Source organism: Melitaea cinxia, chromosome 13, assembly GCF_905220565.1.
Source record: "Melitaea cinxia chromosome 13, ilMelCinx1.1, whole genome shotgun sequence".
Classification (NCBI taxonomy): Eukaryota; Metazoa; Arthropoda; class Insecta; order Lepidoptera; family Nymphalidae; genus Melitaea; species Melitaea cinxia.
Window position 1 is genome coordinate 3,272,669 of NC_059406.1, and position 26,771 is coordinate 3,299,439.

Genomic DNA, 26,771 nt, shown 5'->3' on the forward strand with positions numbered 1-26,771 from the left:
TTCGTCTCCATCATCAGTCTTTAATGGCACTTGTAACTCATATAGGTGCAAAGTTCTCATCAATAGAAACGAATTAAGTTCAAACAGCAGGTAATTGCTATAAATCGTTCAAAAGTTCCCTCGAATATCTTTCGTCTCCATCATCAGACTGTAATGGCACTTGTAACTCATATAGGTGCAAAGTTCTAATCAATAGAAACGAATTGAGTTCAAACAGCAGGTAATTGCTATAAATCGTTGAAAAGTACCCTCGACTATCTTTCGTCTCCATCATCAGACTTTAATTGCACTTGTAACTCATATAGGTGCAAAGTTCTAATCAGTAGAAACGAATTAAGTTCAAACAGCAGGTAATTTCTATAAGTCGTTGAAGAGTACCCTCGACTATCTTTCGTCTCCATCATCAGACTGAAATGGCACTTATAACTCATATATATGCAAAGTTTTCATCAATAGAAACGAATTAAGTTCAAACAGCAGGTAATTGCTATAAATCGTTAAAGAGTTCCCTCGACTAATTTTTGTCTCCATCATCAGACTGTAATGGCACTTATAACTCTTACGGGTGCAAAGTTCTCATCAATAGAAACGAATTAAGTTCAAAAAGAAGGTAATTGCTATAAATTGTTGAAGAGTTCCCTCGACTATCTTTCTTCTCCATCATCAGATCGACTCCAGACCTTTATTAAATAGTAGTGCTTTATAGTGCTTAATGAAAACATGATTAAATTTACTAGTCACCCTTACGATTTTTGAAAGTTTCCCTCGATTTCTCTGGGATCCCATCATCAGATCCTGGTTCCCTTATCATGGTACCAAACTATGAATACCTCCTTTCGAACAAAAAAAGAATTATTGAAATCGGTTCATAAACGAAGAAGTTATCTCCGAACATACATAAAAAAAAAATATATATATACGGTCGAATTGAGTAACCTCCTCCTTTTTTTTGAAGTCGGTTAAAAATAGAATTTGTGAAACGTAGAGCTTATGAAATGAGCTATTGAGCTATAGACGACATAATTTTTAAGCTGACAACATTGATGAAGGTGTCAACTGTCAAAATTGAAACATTCAGTAAACGTCAGGTAGTTTTGTCTATTCCTTTTCCTGATAAAATATTGTCTTGGTAGGTTGGTTTCTGTTGATCAAAATCTATTTTCATCTAAGTAATTATAAAAGTTTTAACTAAAAATGTCAGTGTCATGCGATTTTCAAATGCGCGCTGACTATTGCTGTGTTTATTTCAGGGTTTTTGTGAAAATTCTCAGTACAACAAATAATAACCTAAGTTTTTCGTTTGTGACATAAAGCCGCTCTGTGTTTCAGTAACAGAAATGGGTCGTTATTCTCGGGAACCTGATAATCCAACCAAGTCATGCAAGGCTCGTGGCTCGAACCTGCGTGTTCATTTCAAGGTAAGTTTTAATTAACCACTCTATCATCCGCATGGACTGTTTACGCGTACTAGTATCTGGACTCATGTCATATTTACTTACAGAACACATATGAGACTGCTATGGCTATCAAGAAGTTGACCTTGCGCCGTGCCGTACGCTACCTCAAAAACGTTGTAGACCAGAAGGAATGCATACCTTTCCGTCGCTTCAACGGCGGTGTCGGTAGATGCGCACAGGCCAAGCAGTTTGGAACTACACAAGGTCGTTGGCCTAAAAAATCCGCTGAATTCCTACTGCAACTCCTGAGGAACGCAGAATCGAACGCGGATCTCAAAGGCTTGGATGTTGACAGGCTTGTCATTGAACACATTCAGGTCAGTTCAGATTTTATTTTATTCAAAACGAATGTTACTCCTATTTTCTATGCACAAAAATATCTAAGGTGTATTTAAAAAGTTATAATTACTGAATACTTTACATAATTGGCCTCAAATTTATGGGGTTTAAATGGGGGTGAGGGGGTATAGGGTGGTGGGAAGGGTGGCTTTATTTACCTAAATCTCAAACTATTAAGTTTCATGAGATCTGTGCTATTATTTTAATTAACCGTGAAGTTTTTATATATCCATTACATATCTTTCCTCGTTCCCTCAATGATGAGGATCACGACCACGAATGATAATCATATATGACTAATTTCATCATTTTTTTTTTGCAATTGTCTGTTATACAAAATTTGCTCTAACAAAAATAAAGGTCGTAAGGAATAAAACATGCAACCAAACTGCCGTACTTAGGTAAAGTATTTTAGGACAAATAATAATTGGCTTTTGTATGATTTTGACACTGTTACATTTCTCTTATAAATTGTCACAGTAAATTATATTATTAAACCAATGATACTATTATAATACCATAAATTTAGTTTAAATTAATTAAAACTTCAAACTCTTTACCGCCTTTTACTTAATTCTAACAAAATTTCAGGGGCAGTGATTAGATATTAGCTTTTATTAGAGTTTGACGATTATGGTTCTCAAAAATGTTATATACAAACTGTACCTGCTATCTATGTGCTTGTTTTCCCTTCCATTACTTAATATGTATAAAATACGTTGCTAGCTTAACATGACCTGTGCATTCAAAGATTTGTTTAAATTTTAAGACCAACGTTTTTTTTCTGATTGTGAAATAAGACTAAGGCTCACAACAAATACTCACAATACAATTAAACAGGTCATAGTTTCAAAACACCAATATTCCTAAAAAGTTTTTATGTAGTATATAGCCATTGTGTGGTTTCATATAATATATAGTATTTAGTCAGTTTTAATTTAAATTATTTAATAAATTTATGTCAGTTGTTTCTGAAATTATTAAGAGCGAGTGTGCTGTTTTGCATATTCGTCCCTATTTGAATACCACTGTACGTCAAATTAACTTTTTTATTTGCATTATTAAAACACAAAATGTAGTTACAAAAGTAAAACATAGTGAAAGGTATAATCTGGGGGCAATGGATAGTTATAAAAAGATATTGCTGAAGAGTTTGGTGTTATACCATAAACATTGTTGATAATTTTGAAGAATAATCAATGCTTCGCTAAAAACAAAGTTTGGAGGCTTTTCAAATTATAATTTGAGACTAGAGACTGAATCTCGCTCAATAATTATTTGATACTCAAATCAATAACTATCGAGTGTCAAGTTGGGAGTAAGTTACGAAAAGCATGATCGGGCGAGGCGAACGGAGCATTAGAAAGAGGTGTGAGCACACATTTTCTTTCTCTCTTTCTCTCATAGCCAGTTATGTTTCGTATATCTACGGCACAGTGCAGACCTATTGTGCAGGCATATTGCTAAAGAAGTTTTACTTCGGTCATGTGGTCTAAAGCATACTCATTTTTAAGACAGTACCTGGGTGACCGAGCTTTGCTCGGTATTTTTATACTTGATTTACTAATCAAGTTTTTTGGAAATCATATTTAAATATGAATTACATATTTATTAAATATGGATACTATTTTTTTTACCGACAATGATAAAAAATATAAATAAATATAAAAAATCAAAAATAATAATAATAATAATGATAAAATAAGATTAATATTTTTCGATTTTACATACATTATTAAAAATAACGCGTACAGTTAAAAAAAAAAAGAAAAAAATAGTAATCGACCGAGGATTTGAACCGTAGTCTTTTTGGACGATCGCGACCGGCCGATTTCCCACCTGAGCTATTACAAATTTACTGACAAGAGTGAAATTTACCTTCTTATTAGAACAATATTTTTTTCATTGTCTAAAAACTGGGATATAACGACATTTTCTAAAAATGAATCCTAGCTAGATTTATTTATCTCCCCCGAAATCCCCTATATACTAAATTTTATGAAAATCGTTGGAGCCGTTTTCGAGATTCAGATTATATATATACATATATATATACAAGAATTGCTCGTTTAATAGTATAAGATTTATTTTGGTTTACACTGGTTTTGGTTGATGTTTTATTATTATTATTTATATTATTTCAGTGATTTGTATAGGTATTGTTTTGTACTCGACAGACATATGAAGACTTTTATTTTCATGCCAAGTCTGTTAGTCTTTTTTATAATGGACTTTTCTCTACAAGAAGCATTTTTATATAACTTCTATAATCCAAAGATACATAACTTCAATTTTAATGAAGCTTAACATATCTGTGTTATTTTAATAGAGTATTTAATTAAAATACTGATGATAATTATAAATGAAACGGTAATATTTGAGCTGTGCCTTTTTTGCTTGACAGGGTATAATCACATTGTACACACTGTTTTCTAAAGGCAGAAATTAACTGTAACAGACATCATCGAGAGTAACCTTTTTTGAGATTATTCTATTGTTTTGTTACTTACACTTATTTAAGTTGGTTTGTTATTTTTTACTTCGTGACTTTGTCTTCCAAATTTGTTTTAGTAGCACAAATATTGAATTAAATATTAAAAAAATGAAAATATTTAAGTTCAATTTTTCTCTTTCAAATCTGTAGATTAAGCGAAAGTAAAGAAAGTAAAAAGATAAAAGGTTTGCTGACAGAAAGTAAACCGAATGACTCAATTTGTAAAAAAATAAAAATTAATGACGTCTAAAAAGTTAATATAGAAAAAAAAAAAATTAAAACTGATAAAAATATAACAAATTAAAATAAATTACTAACTAAAACATGCTAAATACAAAATAACAATCATGAGTTAGGCTGAATACAGAGATAGATATTATTAAAAAAAAAAGAGTGTGCTTTAGACTACAAGATTGAGTAAGACTGTTCCACTGTATCTCAGATATACAAAACGTAACTGGCTATGAGAGAAACTGACTATGAGAGAAAGAAAGAAAATGTGTGTTCACACCTCTCTTGCTCCGTTCGCCTCGATCGATCACACTTTTCGTAACGCTCTCGTCACGCATTACTCCCTAAGTCAAGCATGCATTAAGAAGTTTTCAATGACAATTATAAAAATAAAAAGAATTGTAAAAGTTATATGACATTATATAAATTAAGAATGGGGTGTGATACTTTATTTGTAATGAATAATAAGCTAAATAATAGCTTAGATGCATTTCTGGGAATGTATTAGAATATAAACATTAGTTTAACGTAACATTTTACATACTGAATTTTGTACAAAGCTTTTATGTGTTACGGCCTGTTGACTTGTTGAGCCAGTTTTGGATAAAGGTGATAATGCAAATAAGTTACGATTAAGCTTTAAGAGCAGGAGGTAGAATTAAGCCATTAGGAACTGTTTTGCCTCAATTAGATACTTATTTGCGATTAGAAATATCTCATTAATACAGTGGAAGCGGTGGTGAAAAAGAGTAATGCATCAAAAACTTATCTGTTAGATATCACCACCTGTCAAATAGTATTATTATCCATAGGCCCTTAGTGCACAAAGCTTCTTTATTAGTGTTAGTGATATTTAGTATTTAAAATTGTTTATAAATAAAACAATTACATTTTTCAATTAATAAGAGTGAGTGCATCACATCCTGCTGTCAAAAAAAAATTTTTTTTTTGTTCTACACATCAGTATATCTACTGATACTCTTTGATATTATATTGGTACTCATATATCGTTGCATATAAAAATATATATAATATAGTAATGAATAATAAAAAACACTTGACTTTCCAGGTAAACCGCGCCCCCTGTCTCCGCAGGCGTACATACCGCGCTCACGGTCGTATCAACCCTTACATGTCGTCGCCCTGCCACATCGAGGTCTGCCTCAGTGAGCGAGAGGACACAGTCGCCAGAGCCGCTCCAACTGACGACGCGCCCGCTAAGAAGAAGCTGTCCAAAAAGAAACTGGCTCGCCAGAAGGAGAAGATGATGAGGGAATAGAATTTTAAGGGTTAATAAATGACTTACAGTAATGTTTTGTTTTTTTTTTCCTTTTATCTTTTTTTACAACTAGGTTTGCAAAAAAGCATACGGCACGTCTGATGGTCAGCGAGTACCGTAATTTATAAATGCCTGCAATACTAGAAGCATATGAAGCTCGTTGCCGATTCCTACTCCCATTGCTAACCGACGTCAAGAAAGGAGGATACTCAACTCGACCGTATATACGTATCTTAAAACTATATATCGATTCTTAATCTTTTAGAATATACTTTTGGATCAGCGCGTGTAGGTAGAGATTAGGGTTGCTATTCCTAACTAATATCCACTCTCAAATCGCCCTCTTTTGGGTCTGCGGACAAGAGACTAGTACACAGCGCACTTTTCCTTTCGTAACTCTATCAAGTTTTTTTAAATCTCGGTAAAGCTTTAGATTAGGTAAAACCGAATTTCGGAACCGTGGGGGGATGGGGGGGGGAGAGGGTGGGGAACGCTACCCCTGGTACCACTGTCACACCTCTGAACCCCATGGTTATGGAGATATCCATGGTTAAAGTTTTGAGGTTAGAAGAAGAATTTCGAAAGTTAGAGGAACGCTTGGCTCTGGCGCTGCGGGAAGTGCAGCCCTTCCGCCCTTGTAGGACAGACTCAAAACTTTAACCATGGATATCTCCATAACCATGGGGTTTTGAGGTGTGACAGTGTTACCTTGTATAGATTCCCCTACACCCTCCACCCTCCACACCCAAAAACCCCATAATTCGGTTTTTCTAATTCGGTTTTATCTAATCTAGATCTTAGCCTAAATCTCAAATTAAATTTGAAATAACCGACATCAGTTAAAGTAATTGACACAAATATGTTCCTTACTAAATTACTGTAAAAAAAAACTTGAGAAATCAGATGAATGTCATAAATATACTTATGTACCTATTTTTGTTTTATCACTTAATACTTTTTGGTTTACTATTACATTTTATCGAATATAATTCTTTACGAACTGCACTTAACGTTTTTTGTAAACAATAATTTGATTCTGCTACTTTCGTAGCATTTGTACTTGCTTCATCTCGTTTTCTTTTTGATAATCTTATTTGATGTCGAAGTAGTTCGTTCTCCTTTTCAATTACTTTTGATCTTTCATATAAATGATACATTTGTCCTGTTAACACGAAATTTCACAATTTTCTATTCGATTCCTTAATCCGACAAGCTTTTAATTTTGTTTCGTGTATTAGTTTCTTTAATTTTAAATTCTTTTCCTTCAATTCAATAGCTCTTGACATTTCCTGGTGTTGTTTGTTTGTAGCGTCTTGGAGGTCCCTTTGAAGGCGATAATTTTCTTCGAGAATATTGTTTAAGCTAGTAGCAAAGCTGTTTACATCATCTAATTTCGATTTTAACGTTTGCTGTTTCATAATACACTGGAAATTTTAATAATTAAATCAAAATGTCGGTATTGAATTCAGGTTGTCAAAAAAATGTCACAGTTTGTTATTAATCAAAAATTTTCCTATACATAAAATGTTACTTTACAATATTAATGAGAACTTCTTTAAATAGCTTCTGAATTTGCGTGCTGTCTAATCCATAGGTTAAGAGGGTTTGGAATTTTGTTTTCTTGTAAAAAGGTAGGGTAGGTAGTCCATAAAAGGTTGGGAACCTATGGTATAATCTATTCAACATTCATAAAAGAGAAGTTTTTTAAGTTGTTTAGTCTATTAATTGATCGTTATGAGTATCAATGAAGGTACCTGAATTGCAAAGGTGGCACTTGAAAACTAACACCAGTTGACACAAGTTTTTGATTTATATTTCACGTTAATAGCATCTGAAGTGATATTTAAATGAGCCTGTAGTATAGACTTAACGCTCTCGAAAACGAACATAGGTACCTACTGACTAGTCTGTTGGCACAGTTTGCAGTGACTCTTATTTATGTTCCAGGGGTTGTGGAGAAAAATTATCATAATATGCTTGCAATAAATGTAAGGTGCCTATTTAAATTGACAAGAATTAATATTTCGAATAATTGTGTTGAACGTGACCATTTCTTTAGAAGAAAAAATTTGTATTGTGAGCTATCCTTAAAATACAGATATATGCTTTTGTGGGTTGTTTTGTTATAATTATAATATATAAAGATATATATATCTTAGGAAAGGCAGGCTTTTTCTATGAAATCTGCCGAATCTCTAAATTAGGCGGCATTAAACAATTGTTGTCATAATTTAAACAACTTACAAATGCTAACAATATAAACTCTTCAATATGTCTATTACTGAATTCCACATGAAAATATCTTCAGTAATTTTTGAGTTTACCCACTGCAAACACATGCAGACACAGATGGGGCGGGGAACTTTGCTTTATATGAAGTGATTATAAAATCTGCTAAATAAGTTCGACCCTTCTGTTTTTAGTTTGTTCTAGCAAAATTCACGCAATAAAATGCCCCTCATTGTATACTGTGGTACTAATATTTTAGCAACTGCTAGTAGAAACTAGCCTTTATACAGTACAAAGTCGGTAATATATATTACAACTTGTGTCATATTCAGTAGTATAACACTACTGTCTACTAGTATTACACGAAGCGTCTCAACAATCGCACGTATGTACGCGCGCGCGACCGCCCTCATCTGCGCGTACGCGCTCGTCGCTAACATTGTTGCAATACCTGCGCCGCCTAGAAGATCGGAAAAAAGAGGTATTGTTACATTTATTATGAAGAAAAAATATTTATTTATTGATTACATAATATTTAATAATAAAAGCGGAACTTTAACCATTTCTGTTCTGTTGACCTTTGTCTATTAATTATTTCAATTCCATTTCAATAAAAACATCTGTTTCTAAGCTGCATATTCCATGAATAATAAAAAAAAACTTACAAATTAATCGACACAAAAATATAATCTTTACAAAAAATGTGTTGCATTGTATTATCGGATGTTATTGTGTTTTATATCGCGTTTATTATAGCTGAGCGGAATTCGTCAAAACATTCATAATTATGTCTTTGATTTAAAAATAAATTTTAGGTTTACACAGCCGAGCATGGAGCACTATTTAACATCAAAATAGAAAATTCAAGTTGTTATAGAAAATTCAATACGATATTTTTAAAGAAATTAGAATTCATCTCACCTTGTACCGATAAAATATAAAGATATAAACGTAAATATATATTTTAATGTAAAGATTGTTTAGATTACAAAAAAAAAACAACATAGGTACTTAAATGGTAACGAAAAAACCGTCGACTAACCTATATAAAAAAAGCGTAGTAAGTGAAAACGCATTATTAGATATAACTCAAAAAGTAGTTGTTAGATCTCAAATAAATTTAAATGGGAACAAATGACACACACCATTTTTCGATTAAAAAAAATTGTCGAAATCGGTCCACCCAGTCAAAAGTTCTGAAGTCGCATACATAATATATATATATATACAGTCGAATTGAGAACTTCCTCCTTTTTGGAAGTCGGTTAAAAAAATCTTACCTATCATATTAAAGTAATTAGGTAAAGACGCTCTCATTAGCTATATATTTTTTTTATAAAGATTGTAATTTATTGATAATTTTGAATTTATTGGTTATTTAAACTTAAAACTTTAATTTTGCGTGTTTTTTTTTATCATTGATATACATCCACGGGCTTATGAACCCATGTCCTTTTTTATTCTAAAAACATGCAATTTTTATTTTTATTTTTTTCTATTTCAAGGTAGGCGTTACTCAGCAACATCGCTGTTCAAGTTAGACTATGTTTTTAATGTCTCCAAAAGAGACGTGAGTCCACCGACCGGTTCTTAATCTAATGTATGGTACAATTTGTTTTTTTTTTGTATTATTATTTCCTTATAATACTATACTTATATCTAGCTTAATCTAATTATTTACATGCGTAATCTTTTCTTAAAAATATATTTTTTAATATTATCTATATTACCACCAACTTACTCCTCCCAAGCACAACAAGTCTTTTGTTACATAAGACATGTAAGTTGTACATAACATATTCTGATAATTATTATAGTTTTTTTAAAAAAAATATTGTTTATTATAAATAGTATAATAATATAAATAAAATAAAAAAAAAACAATCATATGGACATTATAACTTAGTTACTTATTAAATATGTTTGTAAAATTATTCTTGTATTTCAAACGAATTTCTACCCATAAAACAATAGTTTTATGGGTAGAAATTCTTTTACTTCTAAAAGACATCAAGTTATAGTAATAATAAATAAATAATAAATCTAGTTATAAATTCTACTATATACGTTACGTAGGCACAGCTAACTGGTTCAAGACCCTCCACATTACGTATATAGATCATTGACACCAAAACAGTACCGGGCCGCGGCATCTTTGATGGAGCTGACCCACATCCCTGACACTCCCACCCTATTTGAAACACGCTTAAATGTACTCAAACGATATTATCTACGTGTTTTAGTTACTTTTTTTAAAAAATATAAAACACTTATTATATTCTTTTGGATTCATAGTCATTTAGATTTTTGTAGTTATTTTTGTAGTTATTTTTGTAAAAGTTTTTATAAATTTATTTTCGAGGCTATCGAAGCTTCATTTTCATAAATACTTTGTAAAGAACGACTATGCGCTGTAGGTTTTTTTTTTTTTTAAGTAGCACTTTATTGCTACGGAAGACGAGTTGGCGCAACGGTCACAGCACTGGTATGTGGCTGTTGCGCTAACCCAGCAGTGGGATATTACAGGCTGAAGCGTAACTACAATTTATTGCTATTTGCTCGTTGAATCTGTTATATTTTTAGGAGGCTGCTTACATAGCTTCAGGATAAGTATTGTTTTTTGTTAAGTTTTGTTATTTTGACGTGACAACGTCTAATAAATCGATGAACGACGTCTGCATGCACGAAAAAAGGATGACTCATTGTCCCATTACTCTCATCGTACGCTTGCGCCGCATCTATCTCCCACTCGATTGGCCTATGCAATTATGCATCCGAGAAGATGTTTTGTTATGACGTTGTCACGTTAAACTATCGTCCGTAAACCAACTTTACAGACAACCAGATTTTTTTATGTAAATTTATGTAGTTATGAATATGTAGAAAAACAATCATAAAGGTAAAACACCTATCGTATAAGGTAATCTGTTTTTTTTTTTAATGTAACTAACGAACAATTTGTTTTTGGCGAATCATCATATTTACTTCATCACATAACTGTAGATATGGTAGTGAAGTTATAGCCAATTGCCATACAACTTATTTAACATAAATAGCTATTATAGTTATAAATCAAATCGCCTCTTAGAATAACGCTGTGATTTGGCTTATGCGAAATGGACTTGCGCAGGTATAGTTCTATTAGTGTTATTGAAATCCTATAAAAATGTTCTTTTTTTTAAATAGAAATATATGAATTAATTTTTAATTAAGATATTTTATATTGTTATTGATAGCTATAATGATATAAATAAATTCGAGCGGGCATCTTGACCGTCCTCAAGAGCGTGAACGTGATCACAGGTCAGTGAACATTCATTTGTAGTACCAATTGGATTATGACATTCGTATATTATGGAACATTAAAATAGGTAGGTCTATTTTAATGTGCCAATATATATCGGAAATGTAAATATTACATGACTGATTAAATACTTCATTCAAATGAATTTATCTAATACTATTAAACGAGCAATTCTTGTATACCTATATATATATTAGAGATGCCACGAATAGTAATTTGGCCGAATACCGAATACCGAATGTTCGGCGAGGCTCTTGGCCGAAGCGCCGAACATTCGGCAGCCGAATATTCGGCCACACTTAGTACTTTTCGCGGGCGACAAGACACAACTCGTCACCGTACGAGTTTAAACTTGCATCGCTGAAGTAATACCTACTTCACGGTCGTGTTACAACCTGCTTTATTTGTTGGTCGTTGGTGCATCGTACGTACTGTATACCTACTAAAATATAACATTTAATGTTATTGATTACCATAAGAAATATCACCGTTGATTCGAGTAAAGTTAAATGAATCCAATTATAAGAAATCGCCTATTTGGAACTTTTATGAAATTTATAATGAAGACAATAAACTGGCAGTTTGTTTGTTGTGTTTGTTTCTTACCAATGGTAGATTTTAAATATTAATTTGTTAGTTCTTTTTTTGGTTAAATAAATATCTTTGTGAGTAATATTTTGAGTTTTTTCATAATTTATTTGGTAATCCTTACTGTATTTTATCATAAATAAGGAAGTAAATCTTTTTATCACGATTTCACGCCCAAACTGCTGAACCGATTTTAATAAAATTTGGTACACAGATACTCTAGAGCCTTAGAAAGGACATGGGCTATAATTTACGCGAAGTCGCGGAAAAACAGTTCGTAGGAAATAAAAAAATTGCTATTCGGTATTCGGTCGAATATGGGTAACATATTCGACCGAATACCGAATAGCGAAAATAAGAGGTCGAATAGCCGAATACCGAATAGTTGCCGAATATTCGTGGCATCTCTAATATATATACTCCAAATATATAGGCTCAAACGATTTTCATGAAATTTAGTATGCAGGGGATTTCGGAGGCTATAAATGGGTATAGCTAGGATTCATTTTTAGAAAATGTTGTTTTATTCCTGTTTTTAGGCAATGGCTACAACATCGTTAGAATACGAAGGTAAATTTCGCAATTGTCAATAAAGTTGTAATAGCTCAGGTAGGAAATCGGCCAGTCGCGATCTACCGAGAAGACCAAGTTCAAATTCCCATATCTCCAGATCGATTATTTTTTCCTTTTTTTTCTAATTGCATTCATGATTTTTTATTTAAATAACCAGTTCATATTTTTTATTATCATGTCAGTACAATCTGAAAATATTATTCATATTTTTTTAACATGTAATTCGTATTTAAATATGATTTCTAAAAAAATACGATTTACTAAAAATACCGAGCTAAGCTCGGTCACCCAGGTACTCTATATATTACTCGTAATACGTGAAGCAAAAACTGTACTCGTTTTTACAAAATTGCGCGGACGGAGGAGTATGAAATTTTGCACACTTGTATTACAACTTTTGGAGTAATCTTTGATAATGCGTACCTATTTGCTTGACTATTTTTTCGTCTACCTACGCTGTATTACTTGTCGGTATAATTGAAGTCGGTTTTTCTTCGTTTGCCTGCAAACACAATTATTATCACAATTCGACTGTATTTTTAACCGACTTCCAAAAAAGGAGGAGGTTATCAATTCGACTGTGTTTTTTTTAATGTTTGTTACTTCAGAACTTTTGACTGGGTGGAGCGATTTCGACAAATATTCTTTTAATCGAAAGGTGATGTGTGTCATTTGGTCCCGTCAGTTGGTTTATTTGAGATCTAACAATAACTTTTCGAGTTATATATAATAATACGTTTTTACTTGACGCTTTTTTCGTCGATCTACGTTGTATTATATCGCATAGCTTTTTACTGGATGTACCGATTTTGATAATTCTTTTTTTGTTGGAAAAGGGATATCCTTAGTTTAGTACCACGATAATGAAACTAGGATCTGGTGATGGGATACCAGAGAAATCGAGGGAAACTCGAAAATCCGCAATAACTTTCTACTGGATGTACCGATTTGGATAATTCTTTTTTTGTTGGAAAGGGGATATCCCTAGTTTGGTACCATGATAAAGAAACAGGATCTGATGATGGGATCCCAGAGAAATCGATAAATTCTCGAAATTAAGTGTAGTAGCGCCATCTGTTGTCGAGTATTTGAACTTCATTCAGAACAACGATTAATTGGGTTGCATTTCGAAAGGCGCTGCGAGTAATTGCAGCATGTGTAGAAATAGCGCGTAAAATTCCAATTTCAATAAAGTCTTAAATTACATTTGTTACTATAATAAAGTTATTTAATTTTATGTATCTCTACAGTTATAGCTTATTTTATATTTTGGAGTTAAAGCGTCATAATTTTAGTTATTCAAATTAGTTCTGAAAACATTTTAAAACTGAAGTTTTTAAATTTCGCGCCTTACTACGTATGCTACAGCTGCAGAACCTATTGTTACGGTGGACGACAATGTCGAGAACATTCTAGAAGGTGTGAGAAAGAAAATATTCTCAAACTTTCTCGAATATCCTAGACCTATCCTAGCTCTGAATATATACCGGTGTCACCGGCCAGAGTTAGTTCGATTTGAACAGCAAAACAAGCGATTTAGCAACGAAAAGGAAAGAAGTTATTTAAAAAAAAAATTGGGATTGGAAATTTTTATCAATTACGAAGCCGGGGCGGGAAGCCAGTACTAAATACAAACTATTTTTCTTTCTTAAAATGCGATCTAACAGTTTATAAATACACCACATATAAATTTTCTAAACAGGTTAGTGTAATAGGTCGGATTCCTCGTGTTACGTCCAGCCCACCTACAAGTGATAAATTGTAACACTTCCTTACATTTATGTCTGCGATTATCTTTGGAGTATGTCAGTGAGGCGAGCGGTGACCGTTCGAATGCTTAGTCTCGTGGGAACGAACCCCAATAGCGTATGGTCTGTGTGTGGGTAGGGAAAGATTTCACACGTAATCTTAGCATAGTACCTACTTAGTCAAATCATATTAGAATACACTTATCTATAATATATAAATATTATAAGATGCTTTTTTTTTGTTTGAATGCGCTAATTTCAGGAACTACTACTGCTGAAAAATTATTTTTGTGTTATATAGCCCGTTTACCTAGGAAGGCTATAGGCTATATTATATTGTAGTACGTTTACCTTCAAACTAACGTATTTGAAACCGCGGGACAAAGCAAATATTGATTGGAGTTCTAAATAATAACATTTCAGCAAGTTTTTTTGTTTAATAAGGAGGTGAACAAGCATGAAGTAACTCCTGATGTTAAATACCTGCAACATTGATGGAATTGCGATGCTCCGGTCTTCAAAATTGGTAGTTGTGGTCACGTCCACACTGATTTACTTTCGTATTTTACCATTTTACGTAACATTAGCTAAATCTTTCGAGCTGTTTTATGGCACCGTTAAAAGTTAATTCATATCAATGAACGATGTTGAGACATCTGCAATTTTGATATGATCAGTATGCGCCCTATAGTTCTTATTCTAGCGGTACATTCTCCTACAGCTGCTACTTATCATAGCTAGTGGCTACAAATTCATTTGTTTATTTATTACTTGTTTAAACCAAATTGCAGTATAGGCTGTAGTGTAACGTACCATTGCTGGTCTTCGTTTTTCGAATGGAAGAGTTAGAGCTTAATGAACTACAATGCTCTACCGATGGTAAGCGGGTAATTTGTCTAACACGAGTAACGATCGCTATCACGTATCTATAATAACAACTGAGCCGAAAGCTTACGTGCTCTCCGTGGCACGATGATTAGATCTGCGAGTGCATATACTCAGACCCGAAACAAACTTTTTACAAATACACACTTGTTCCTTACTAAGACCATCATTAAACCCGTTGTCCGGAAAATTCTAAATTCAATTATTTTTTCTATACTTGAAGATACTTTAATCTCATTGGCATTGAGACGGTCTTACTTATAGAGTTGAAGACCCCAAGAAAAACAATCATTCGATTACACCTATAAATCTATGACAAATTATCCATTTTCCCAACGGCTCTTAAGTGAAAAATGGTAGTTTCACATCTACCTCCACCAGGAAGTCTCCTAACAATGTGACATTTGTATGTAGTGTTTATGATGACGTCCTACTGATTTATTGTTATCTAAATATAGTTGATGTGTTTTAAAGATAGGTTATAATTCTACAAATATATTTCTTATCCATATTAAATATGATATAATATAATAAAAATAATTATAATATAATTAAATATGAACGATGTAAAAAAAAACTGATTGCTGAATTCAGGAGGTGATTGTCAATATCAAAGCTAGAGGTAGCAATTTGTTCACAATTAAACTTAAAATAATATTTGACAAACATAAAATTATGATGGGGGACAAACCTAAATTTGATCATCTGAATTTTTTTTTCAAGAAAATTGAATTCGGAGATTATAGATTTAGCTTTAACTTTTTTCCTATTTTATATGTAGTCTCTTCTCCACACAAAGAAAAAGCTTTTTCTTCCCTAAATGTATGAGTTTTATAGGTTGCTCAAATATTTTAATTTGTGCGATATTTTTTTCTTTAGGATTATTAAACAAAATACGATTGCCAGTTTAAGTAAAATACGACGAAAAAATCTTTCAAATGGATAAATCACCCATTCCATTTACCAGACGAACAGGAACACAGAGGTCACTTCAAACATAAAAGCTTGTTAATAAAGCGAATACAAAGAAACAGAGTAATAGGAGACGAGGCGTAAATAAATAACGATATCAGAGCTAGGGGGAGACTCGTCTAATTTACATTTGATTAAAAGAATCAAGTGTTTTTTTATCATTTATGGAAGAAAGTAATACAGACAACATGAGCTCATGATGATGTGAAATAAATTGAGATTGATTAAAATTATATTACAATCAAATGAACAGACAAATTGTAATGTAACATTTATATCTATGTAAATAAAAGGCAATGTTCTGGCTGACACAACAACACCCAGTCCAGGATACTGTTTCGTTTAGGATAACAAAAGTCTAAATTACTGTAACTTCCAAACAAAATTTCGAAATTTATCTTCAGAGGGCGAAATAAGGAGTGAAAATTTGTATCGTTATTGAAGCCTTTTTATCTTTACTGAGTAAAATGTGGTATTTATACTGTAAATACAACAATCAAAAATGTTGAAAAAATGTTCGAATACGAAGAAATATAAATGTACAATTGTAGTAAAATAAATGTACAAGTGTAATAAAAATACACTTTTGTTTAAATTTGTAATTTGATGATATTTAAAAAAAATGTATAGCATTCAATAAACAACACTGTACAATGTACAACAATAACCAACAACAACAACAACTGTTCTGGTGTAGTAATGCGTGTAGGTGCCTAAAATATTGACGGTTTGCCGCTCGGGATCAATATTTGTATATATATGAAATATTTCTTTCCACCGTGCCTCGGAAAGTTCCTATCTACGTTAAGCTTTCACGTCGGTCCGGTTGTTATCATAAATACCTGATAGCGTTCTTTACTTATAGGGAACATATCCGCCAACACGCAGTGGAGCAGCGTGCTGGATTAAGCTTCAATCTTTCTCCTACATCCATGTAGTAAGAGGCCTATTCCCAGCACTGGGATGTTGTGGGCTGAATCGTAATCCTACACTGTACTGTCAATTTTTTAACCGACTTCCAAAAAAGGAGGAGGTTCTCAATTCGACTGTATTTTTTTTTTTTTTTTATGTATGTTAGTTACATCAGAACTTTTGACCGGGTGGACCGATTTCGACAAATTTTGTTATAATCGAAAGGTGGTGTGTGTCAATTGGTCCCATTTAAATTTATTTGAGATCTAACAACTACTTTTCAAGTTATATCTAATAATGCGTTTTTACTTGACGCTTTTTTCGTCGACCTACGTTGTATTATACCGCATAACTTTCTACTAGATGTACCGATTTTAATAATTCTTTTTTTGTTGGAAAGAGGATATCCCTAGTTTAGTACCATGATAAGGAAACCAGGATCTGATGATGGGATCCCAGAGCAATCGAGGGAAACTCTCGAAAATCCGCAATAACTTTTTACTGGGTATACCGATTTTGATAATTTTTAATTTAATCGAAAGCTGATGTTTATCATATGGTCACATATAAATTATATTGAGATCTGATAACTACTTTTTGATTAATCTTTGATAACGCGTAGTTACTTGACCATTTTTTCGTCGATCTACGTTGTATTACTCGTCGATGTAATTGAAGTCGGTTTTTTTTTCGTTTGCGAGCAAACACAATTATTTTACATCTGTATTATGTCGGATTATCGACAGAATTGAAATATGATACTCACATATTTGATTTATTTTCGCTATGATTCATTCATCTTAACTCATCGATAAAAAATCCGAGCCGGATCACTCACTCAAAACAATGTAAAGTCTAAGCATACAAACATCAAAATTTTTTTTCAGCTAATATTCACTCTTCAATTTGAGTGCTTGAGTTAACGTTACATAGCTCATAACATAACCCATATCTTTATCATCGTTCAATAAGAGAATAATAGCAGTTATATCATCTGTACATTTGCAGGAAGGTGTGAAAATAACATTGACATTGATAATTCTTCCTAGGTACCAGGAAGTCTCGGGTTCGATCGCCGTACGCCCTTCCTCGTCCGTATGTTGAACTCTGATAGGTCTTTACGCAATATCTATTTATAATACTACGATTATATGATATGAGAATCATAAAAGATTATGTTGATCATCGCGTTGATCTAACCATTTGAACAAACCTGTTTAAAATATCGTGTAAGTATTACAATGACAATTGAAACGTCGCCAGCATTGCGTATTTATTTGTACTTAGAAGGAAGTTTCAGCAGAGTTAGTGTATCAATTACTTAATTACTTACAATTTATACCTTTTACTAACATTGTTAGTATCATTATTATGATTTTCGTTATGAACCATTGATTTACTATTGTTACAAAGCTATAATAGCAAATTATACGTTGTTCTTTGTATATTGAATGAAATGCCTTCTTCTTTTATTGACCTTTTTCAATTTAGCCTGTAACATCCCACTGCTGGGCATAGGCCTCTTTCTCCAAGTAAGAGAAGGATAGGCTTAACCCAACAAACTGCTCCACTGCGGGTTGGTGGATATAGTCCCTACTATGAGTAACGATCGTTATAAGGAGACAAGGACAGACATTCTAACCGGAAAGATATAGAGATATATTTAATGTAATAACTAACATCATTTTATAAGAAAACATTTTTTTTTAATTAAGAAGGAAATCACGCAAATTTCTATTCTATGGTAAAGCAAAAACTTGCTCCGCTAACTAAAGTGCGGTAATGAGACTGCTTTATCTATTTCGTTGATCTCTTTTTTGTTTGCATCGAAACATTTATTAACGCTTTCTATATATATATATATATATATATATATATATATATATATATATATACTTTTTTAATTTTTTTTTTATTTTTATTTTTTTTTATATATATAAATGAATGTTCGTCTGTATGTCCTTTATAGAATCGTAAATTATGTTTTTGATCATGAAAAAAATCGTAGCTTTGCGCGCAGGGTAGGTACAGGTAGTAGGTATTCTTTTTTGTTTTTTTTAATATTTTTCTTTTTATATTTTTATTTTTATAAAACACACACACGGTCGTCTGTTCCAGTGGTAAGCACCTTAATGCTTGTGTTACAGGTAACAGCCGACTGTTATAACTATTGTATGGTATTTATTAAAGTTTTTTGTGTAGTTCAGTTTTTTGATTACCGTTAGGAAATGTTTTTATTACCATTGACCAATATGCAAAGCGGTTAGCAAATTTTACCTAGAACATTAAGTCATTTATAAAGTTTCATTATTTAATTCTTTTTACAGAGAAAGAAACGATGCCGCAGGAAAGAACGATCGTGATTAGAAGGGTACCCAATACATATCTCTACCCCTTTAGCTTGTGGCCTTTACCGAAATATCCTATTACAGGTATGTGATTGACAAAGTACATCGCATCATTCATTACCTTTGACTTCATTTACCTTGACCCTTTGATTTGAAACCAATCATACTTCATACTGAAACCGCCTTACTTTAGAAAATAAAATGACAAAGTTTTACGACCCTTTAAGTGGTTAGACCTTACATACGAGTTCCACATTTGAATAAATTAAGTACATGACATTGGCAGTAAAGTGTGAAGAACAAATTGATGTGAGTATAAAATTTTATTGTAATTTCATTTGTTACAGAGGACAGGACAAGTGAATACACATACAACGGTAAAACATTAAAGAAGATTAAGAAAGTCGAGAAAAACAAGAGATGAATTTGATTATTTACTTATAAGTGTCTAATATATTAAGTGGCAGACAGCGTAATGTGATAGGATTAATAAACTCATAAAAATTACTGATTAACATTGAAGACATTAACAATTTTTTTTAAATACTTTTTTATATTAATATAACAAAATTAGCTATTGTATGCTACAAAAATGTATCGTAATATTATGTATCTTTAATCTTAGTGCCATAGAAGCGATTTAAAGAAAAATGTAAAGTCTAGTGCTACATTTTTGTATTTACATAATAAAGGTAGTTTGTTTGTCTGTTTGTAAACAAACATTCGAATTACAATGTTATTTCGATCCATTACATAGATTCCTACATGAAGAGATAAGAAGAACTGCCTCTAAATCTAAAAGCGTCTATCAAAAGCCGTACGTACATAGGTAGCGCTGCGGTAACCAACAACAAATTGAAATTAAACTTTTGACAACAGATGGCGCTACTATCGTTGAAGGGTACATTTAAACTAAAGAAATTAAAAAAAATCGTAATAAAAATGGTTTCTACAATTATTAATATATTTGCGCTTCTAGGCGAATTTATTTACTTGTCTATATTCTATTTTGAACAGTTTTATAACTTACCTACTTTAGTCATAAAAAATATTACAGTTTCAATGAGTCGTTCAACTCACTGAAATTCATTTTAAATATGCTCACTCAGTATACTTAATTCCCTTCATAACAGCTAAGTTCATATCCTAGTTTATCAAGCCAGCTCCTTTCTGAAGAAATTTTCATATTTTATTGTTGTGTCTTATCGATGAACACTTTGTCAACTGATGTCCAATATAATACGGTTCTCCTTATCCCTACTTTCCATAGTTTGTAAATAACACATTTATTTTGACTTTATTTACAACGAATTATCTGTACACAACTATTTAGGTGTTATGTAGTAGTAATTTTTATACAGAATGCTGTAATTAATTGATAAGTGTAAATAAGTATTAAAGAAGGAAATTAAGAAATCATATTTTATTTTTTCTATCCCTATTAAAACTGAGCTGTAAACGCTTAACAGCAGTTAAAATTTTGAGGTTAATCTAACACACCAATTACTTTACTGATCAAAAGCGAAGGTTTTCCTTGCTTACCAAGTATGACGGGTAGATTAACAAAGGCAAACACGTACCTACCGTAAAAAAATGCTTAAAGAAATAACAATGGTGACTTGAACGAAACAAAAGACTTCCGAAAATATACCATTCCTTTTACGTAAAAATATTTCTAAAACAATCATAATACTTAAAGTAAAAAATATTATTTTCTTTACTTATATATTCTTAGTAAGAGGAAAAAATAAAATTTGACATTTAAACTTAACTTTTTTTGTATTTGCTTGTATAATTATTATATAATAATAATAATAATATTATTTTAATTATAATTGCAATATTATGTTCACAAGATGATTCTATCATTTGCAAAGTACTATTTTTGTATAACTTTCCGATTTTGATAATTTTTTTCTATTGTGCATAAACCAACAGACATAAAACAGGGGGTTGTTCATTGTTCACCTACTGAGTAATATTAAATCTATTTACTGAATTGATAAATGAATGGAGAGAAATATGGATTATTATATTGAGAGATTTTTTTTAATTTGCTAAAGCAGTAAAGAAGCCGAATTTGTTTTATTTAATTTTGAAAGAAAATTATTTTTAATTTAGAGATAAAAATATGTTGTAAGTATTGAAGTGGGTAATGGTTCATTTAAGGATTTTAGCGGTTAATATTAATTATAAAATTTAATATAAAAATAATTGTGAAATTAATAAGTGGTAAATTTTATAGGTTTGGAGCGAATACGAGTTTAACTGATTTGCCGAATAGTCAGTTGCAAAAGGGTCGATAAAGGCCGGTTGCCGCCGCGTAAACGTTCCAGTAAATGACTATTGGATTGCAAAAACAGCTAATTAACGCCGCTAGAACGGTTATTGTATTTTTCATTAATGGAATACACGAAAAGATATAGTATATTCTTAAGGTAAATAAGTACTATAGATAATATCTCACAAAGATACGTGTAACCATTTGAAAAAAACAATAGTACAAATAGCGCCATCTATTGAACGGCGCTCAAAATAAATAAATCAGTATTAGTTCTTTATTGTGCCGCATTCGCTACGAGCGTTAGTGTGGCATCTACGAGCGTAGAACCGTAGACTATTGATTACACATGCGCATTGAGACCCAGCCCTAATATCTCAAAGAAAATTTTCAGTAAACATTTATTTGAAAATAATAAAATAATAATCAAATATGAAGCTGGGATATGTGTGGTTGCTTCTTAGTTATGCTACAAGGTGTTTAGGTAAGTTTGTTTTATTATTACATACACAATTCTTGAAAAAGGAAAACTGTAGGAGAGATTTTGTTAATAAAATATTATTGATCAAATAAATAATAATATTTAGAAAATACTATCTTAATAGTTAATATTTGAGATAATTATGAGAAAAAGAAAGCACTAGTATGACGACGTCTTTTAATTTTTTTATTACCATATTTAACTTTTTGTTTCTACTTGAAAAATCAAAAAATAATTGTAATGTAAGTATATATTTTTTATTGAAACTTCAGGTGTAAAGCTTCTAGAAGCAAATCCAGACGTGAAAAGGCTGTATGATGATTTGCTTAGCAATTACAACCGTCTCATACGCCCAGTGACTAACGTAAGCGACATACTGACTGTGAGACTGAGTCTGAAGCTGTCGCAGCTGATGGAGGTCAATCTTAAGAACCAGGTCATGACTACCAACCTTTGGGTTGAGCAGGTGAGCGATGACTGCATAACAATTGCTAAAAATGTTGCTAAGGGCATGGTCTAACGAAAAGCAACGTTTTTTTCAATATCTGTAATAACCCTATTGTCCCAAAAATCAATAAAAATGAGTACAACGTTGTTTTAAGTGTGTACCTAAAATAGCTATACACTTTTGAGAATTTGATGAAGTAATAGTGAACGCAATTCTTTACAGAAATGGTTTGACTACAAGCTACAATGGAATCCAGATGATTACGGCGGAGTGGAGATGTTATACGTACCTTCGGAACATATTTGGCTTCCTGACATCGTCCTTTACAACAATTGGGATGGAAATTATGAAGTAAGTAACAACGTACATTACAGTATAATGATACAACATTTGTTATTTTGTATAAAATCTATTATGAAAGATATAAAAACAAAAAAAAAAAAAACAAAAAAAGCGTAAACATATTTACTTTTTTTATTTTATTTATGTACAGCATAAAACTATTGTCCGCTTGCGACCCCTGCACAATGCGCAAAGCAATTCCTCCTCTGTTACCATCAATATCAGTACAGATGCCCATAATTATCAACATTTTATATAAATCACGATAACCTAGTGACTTTGCAAGATCTCACAATTTCAAAATTGCTAAGATTTTATTTAAAATAATGATGTTTTTGTAGGTGACATTGATGACAAAAGCGACACTTAAGTTCACAGGCGAAGTGAACTGGAAACCGCCGGCGATTTACAAATCGTCTTGTGAAATTAATGTTGAGTATTTCCCATTTGATGAGCAAACATGCTTTATGAAATTTGGATCTTGGACTTATAATGGCGCTCAGGTAAACTTATAAATTGTATTTATTATACATGAAAACATTACAAATCGTTTTTATGTCTAAAAATGCGAGCATAAACTCTAAAGAGTTTTTACTTACACCCGGAATATTAATCTATAATATAAAAATGAGTCGCTGAATGTGTTGCTAAGCGCAAAACTCGAGAACGGTTGGACCGATTTCGCTAATTCTTTTTTTTAAATATTCCTTGAAGTACGAGGATGGTTCGTACGGAGAAAAAAATTCTAAAAAAAAAAAAATATTTTCTGAAAAAGTCTAAAAACAACACTTTTCTATACTCCCATACAAAAGATTTGTGATAATACTTAAAAGTCAATTTGAACTTTAATACCATACGATAAAGTTTGTGTTAGGCGATACGAAGTTCGCCGGGTCAGCTAGTATTATAATAATAATTTAAAAAATATCTTTGACATACACACGCGGTCGTCTATTCATAAAGAGCTGCTTAATGCCTGTATTATATATAACAACCGACTGATATACATATTTTAGACACATGCACCTATAAAAATAGAAAAGGAAATACGTATATTACACCCAGAGTCATGGTGGAATCGAACTCACAATCCCCAGAGCAGAAAGTAGGGTCACTGTAAACTGTGCCAAAGGATCAGACATTACTTTTGTATACCTTGTTTATCACATATATGTTTGTAAGGAGTTACATGCCTTTCTCAGTCCACTACTGGACATAGGCCTCCACAAGTTCACGCCAAAAATGGCGTGAACGCATGTGTTTTGCCCATAGTCACCACGCTGGGCAGGCGGGTTGGTGACCGTAGGGCTGGCTTTGTCGCACCGAAGACGCTGTTGCCTGTCTTCGGCCTGTGTATTTCAAAGCCAGCAGTTGGATGGCTATTCCGCCATCACTCGGCTTTTTTAGTTCCAAGGTAGTAGTGGATCTGTGTTATCCCTTAGTTGCCTCTTACGACACCCACGGGAAGAGAGGGCGTGGCTATATTCTTTGATGCCGTAATCACACAACATGGTAATCTGGATGTTTGTGCAGTCCAGTGCCTCGAAGAGCACGTTAAGAGGAACACACATGGGGAAAGAGGCTTATGCCCAGTAGTGGGATATTACAGGCTGAAGCGATACAAAATTATTGCATAATTTAATAAATCGCCCTTAACTGTGCTCTAAAACTTGTGTTAATGCTAGTTATATTGTTACACCTCCAAGTACGGCCACATTTTTAAAATAATACTCTATTATGATCATTCCAGCTTTATTGGATGGCGATAAGAGTATTGGATAATTTTGGTTTGCGTTCAATATTTATACTAATTCAATTTTTTTTAAATGCAGGTTGATTTAAAACACATGGATCAATTACCAGGAAGCAGTCTCGTGCATTTTGGTATTGATTTAAGCGAATTCTATTTGTCAGTCGAATGGGACATTCTTGAGGTACCGGCAACTAGAAATGAGGAATTTTATCCTTGTTGCGTCGAACCATTTTCAGGTAACTTACTAAGGCTTAAAAGGCTTGAATCGTTAAAGCAAGTGCTATAGTGTCTCGTAAATTCTAGATTTTAATAAGCTCATAAAATTTCTTCTAAAATACTATTCTGTATATAATTTTATGAAATTGTAAAATTAGTGTTTTTTTTTGTTTCAGATATAACGTTTAAGTTAACAATGCGAAGGAAGACACTTTTCTATACGGTTAACTTGATAATACCGTGTGTCGGTTTGACATTTTTAACCGTTCTCGTATTTTACTTACCATCGGATTCAGGAGAAAAGGTAAAGAAATTGAAAATAATGTATGTGTTGTGATTATTTGCATTTCTATGGTTTAGACGAGAATCATCGATTATCATCTCATAGTCTTGTGATTCGATTAACGTTAAAATTGACTTTATCATTTCAAAATTTGAGATCGGTCTGTACAGTGTATGCTAATTTCTTGCTAAATACAAATACAAAAATTTTTGGACATTCTTCATAAAAATTATCAAATAAAATAGTTCTGAAAAAAACTATGTCGTTACCTTTATTATTCTTTAAATGTCCAACAATTTTTGTAATATCAAGTGTATTTAGTGGCTCCGTTTATTTAACTATTCATTTGCATTCAATGGTTTACGTTTACTATTTCAAAATTTATCATTTTAATCGTTTCCATCCTTCCATCCGATCATCCATCTTCCATCACGAGTGCCTGCTCCAACACCGGCTACGGTCTTTTTTGATTCATTAGCTAGATGTGTACGTGTGCTAGTATCATTACTATGTATGTATCTGCTTATCACTTATTGTTGTCTTTCCACCAGGTTGTTTTATAAATTCATCTGGAATATTAAAAATTTAAATACTTTTCAAAATTTATTATTATAAGCTATTTCTTTTATAATTATTGTATATTTTTAGCGTTAAAATTCCCATTCGAAATTAAATACATCTGACCCAAACAAGTAACTAGCTGTCTTATGTTTATACATTTGAGTATCTATTTCATTGGATGTTAACAATGTATCATTGTAATTTTACTTGTTCAATATGTAATAGTTTTTGTCCCAAAAATTATTTTTGTTCCGTTAAATTTTGTTCAATGCTTCTCTAGTGGAAAGACAATATAAATTTTGGCTAATTGTGTACAAAATCATTCAAAAAGGACTTTTCTCCTTAGATATCGCTCTGCATCTCCATCCTGGTGTCCCTCACTGTGTTCTTCCTTGGTCTGGCCGAGATCATCCCGCCAACGTCCTTGGCGATCCCTTTGCTTGGGAAATATCTACTATTCACAATGATTCTCGTCTCGCTCAGCGTTTGGGTCACTGTATGCATTGTAAACGTCCATTTCAGGTAAACTATATATATTTCTTTCTCTCTCGTAGATTTCGTTAAGCATCTCAATTCTGGTTTCGCTGACAGTGTTTTTCCTGTTAATGGCTGAAATTATACCGCCAACGTCTCTAGCGATACCGTTGTTAGGGAAGTATTTGCTGTTCACAATGATTTTGGTGTCGCTAAGTGTTTGGATGACTGTTTGCGTTTTAAACGTACATTTTAGGTGAGTTTGTGAAGTTGAAACACTGCCCTCTTCTATTTATCCCTCGCTACTTTTTTCAGTTGTTCTATTTCTCTCTTCCTTGTTTACGTCTTCTTGTTCCTAAACTTTGTTGTAGATATGTAGATAATTTTTTATACTCATATATGTTGTATTATATATAGACTTTAAGACCTTGAAAATAAAATGACAAGAATAAAAAAAAAATAATGTACTTTTTGTTAGATGTTGTAAAATTTTATGATTTGATACATTTGCAGTGTGTATATTTAATAGCTTATTAATAAAAAAAGTTATAACTACTATAAATATATTATAAG

At 32.2% G+C, this 26,771-nt stretch overlaps 2 protein-coding genes and 1 long non-coding RNA gene across 4 annotated transcripts in view; all 3 read left to right on the top strand.

Moving 5' to 3' along the window:
* Positions 1-1,044: 1,044 nt before the first annotated feature.
* On the top strand, positions 1,045-5,832 carry LOC123659311 (60S ribosomal protein L17). Of its 2 annotated transcripts, none has more exons than XM_045594560.1 (4): positions 1,045-1,133; positions 1,330-1,418; positions 1,502-1,774; positions 5,591-5,832. In XM_045594560.1, exons 2-4 carry the CDS (start codon positions 1,338-1,340, stop codon positions 5,798-5,800), a joined length of 564 nt encoding a protein of 187 aa, XP_045450516.1. In that variant the 5' UTR covers positions 1,045-1,133; positions 1,330-1,337; the 3' UTR covers positions 5,801-5,832. The 2 variants fall into 2 exon arrangements, with proteins under 2 accessions (XP_045450516.1, XP_045450515.1); XM_045594559.1 differs by having other exon boundaries at positions 1,045-1,129.
* A 13,557-nt stretch (positions 5,833-19,389) lies between these two features.
* Positions 19,390-20,775, top strand: LOC123658994. Its single transcript, XR_006743952.1, has 2 exons — positions 19,390-19,443; positions 19,707-20,775. It is a non-coding gene; the product is annotated as an uncharacterized LOC123658994 (long non-coding RNA).
* Positions 20,776-22,072: 1,297 nt separating this feature from the next.
* The window catches only part of LOC123658992 (acetylcholine receptor subunit beta-like 2), a 42,276-nt gene continuing 37,577 nt past the window's right edge, over positions 22,073-26,771 (top strand). The window contains exons 1-7 of the mRNA XM_045594277.1: positions 22,073-22,124; positions 22,394-22,587; positions 22,792-22,920; positions 23,253-23,414; positions 24,744-24,900; positions 25,057-25,184; positions 26,071-26,246. Of these exons, the coding sequence (XP_045450233.1) occupies positions 22,073-22,124; positions 22,394-22,587; positions 22,792-22,920; positions 23,253-23,414; positions 24,744-24,900; positions 25,057-25,184; positions 26,071-26,246 (998 nt within the window). The remainder of the gene's footprint in view (positions 22,125-22,393; positions 22,588-22,791; positions 22,921-23,252; positions 23,415-24,743; positions 24,901-25,056; positions 25,185-26,070; positions 26,247-26,771) is intronic.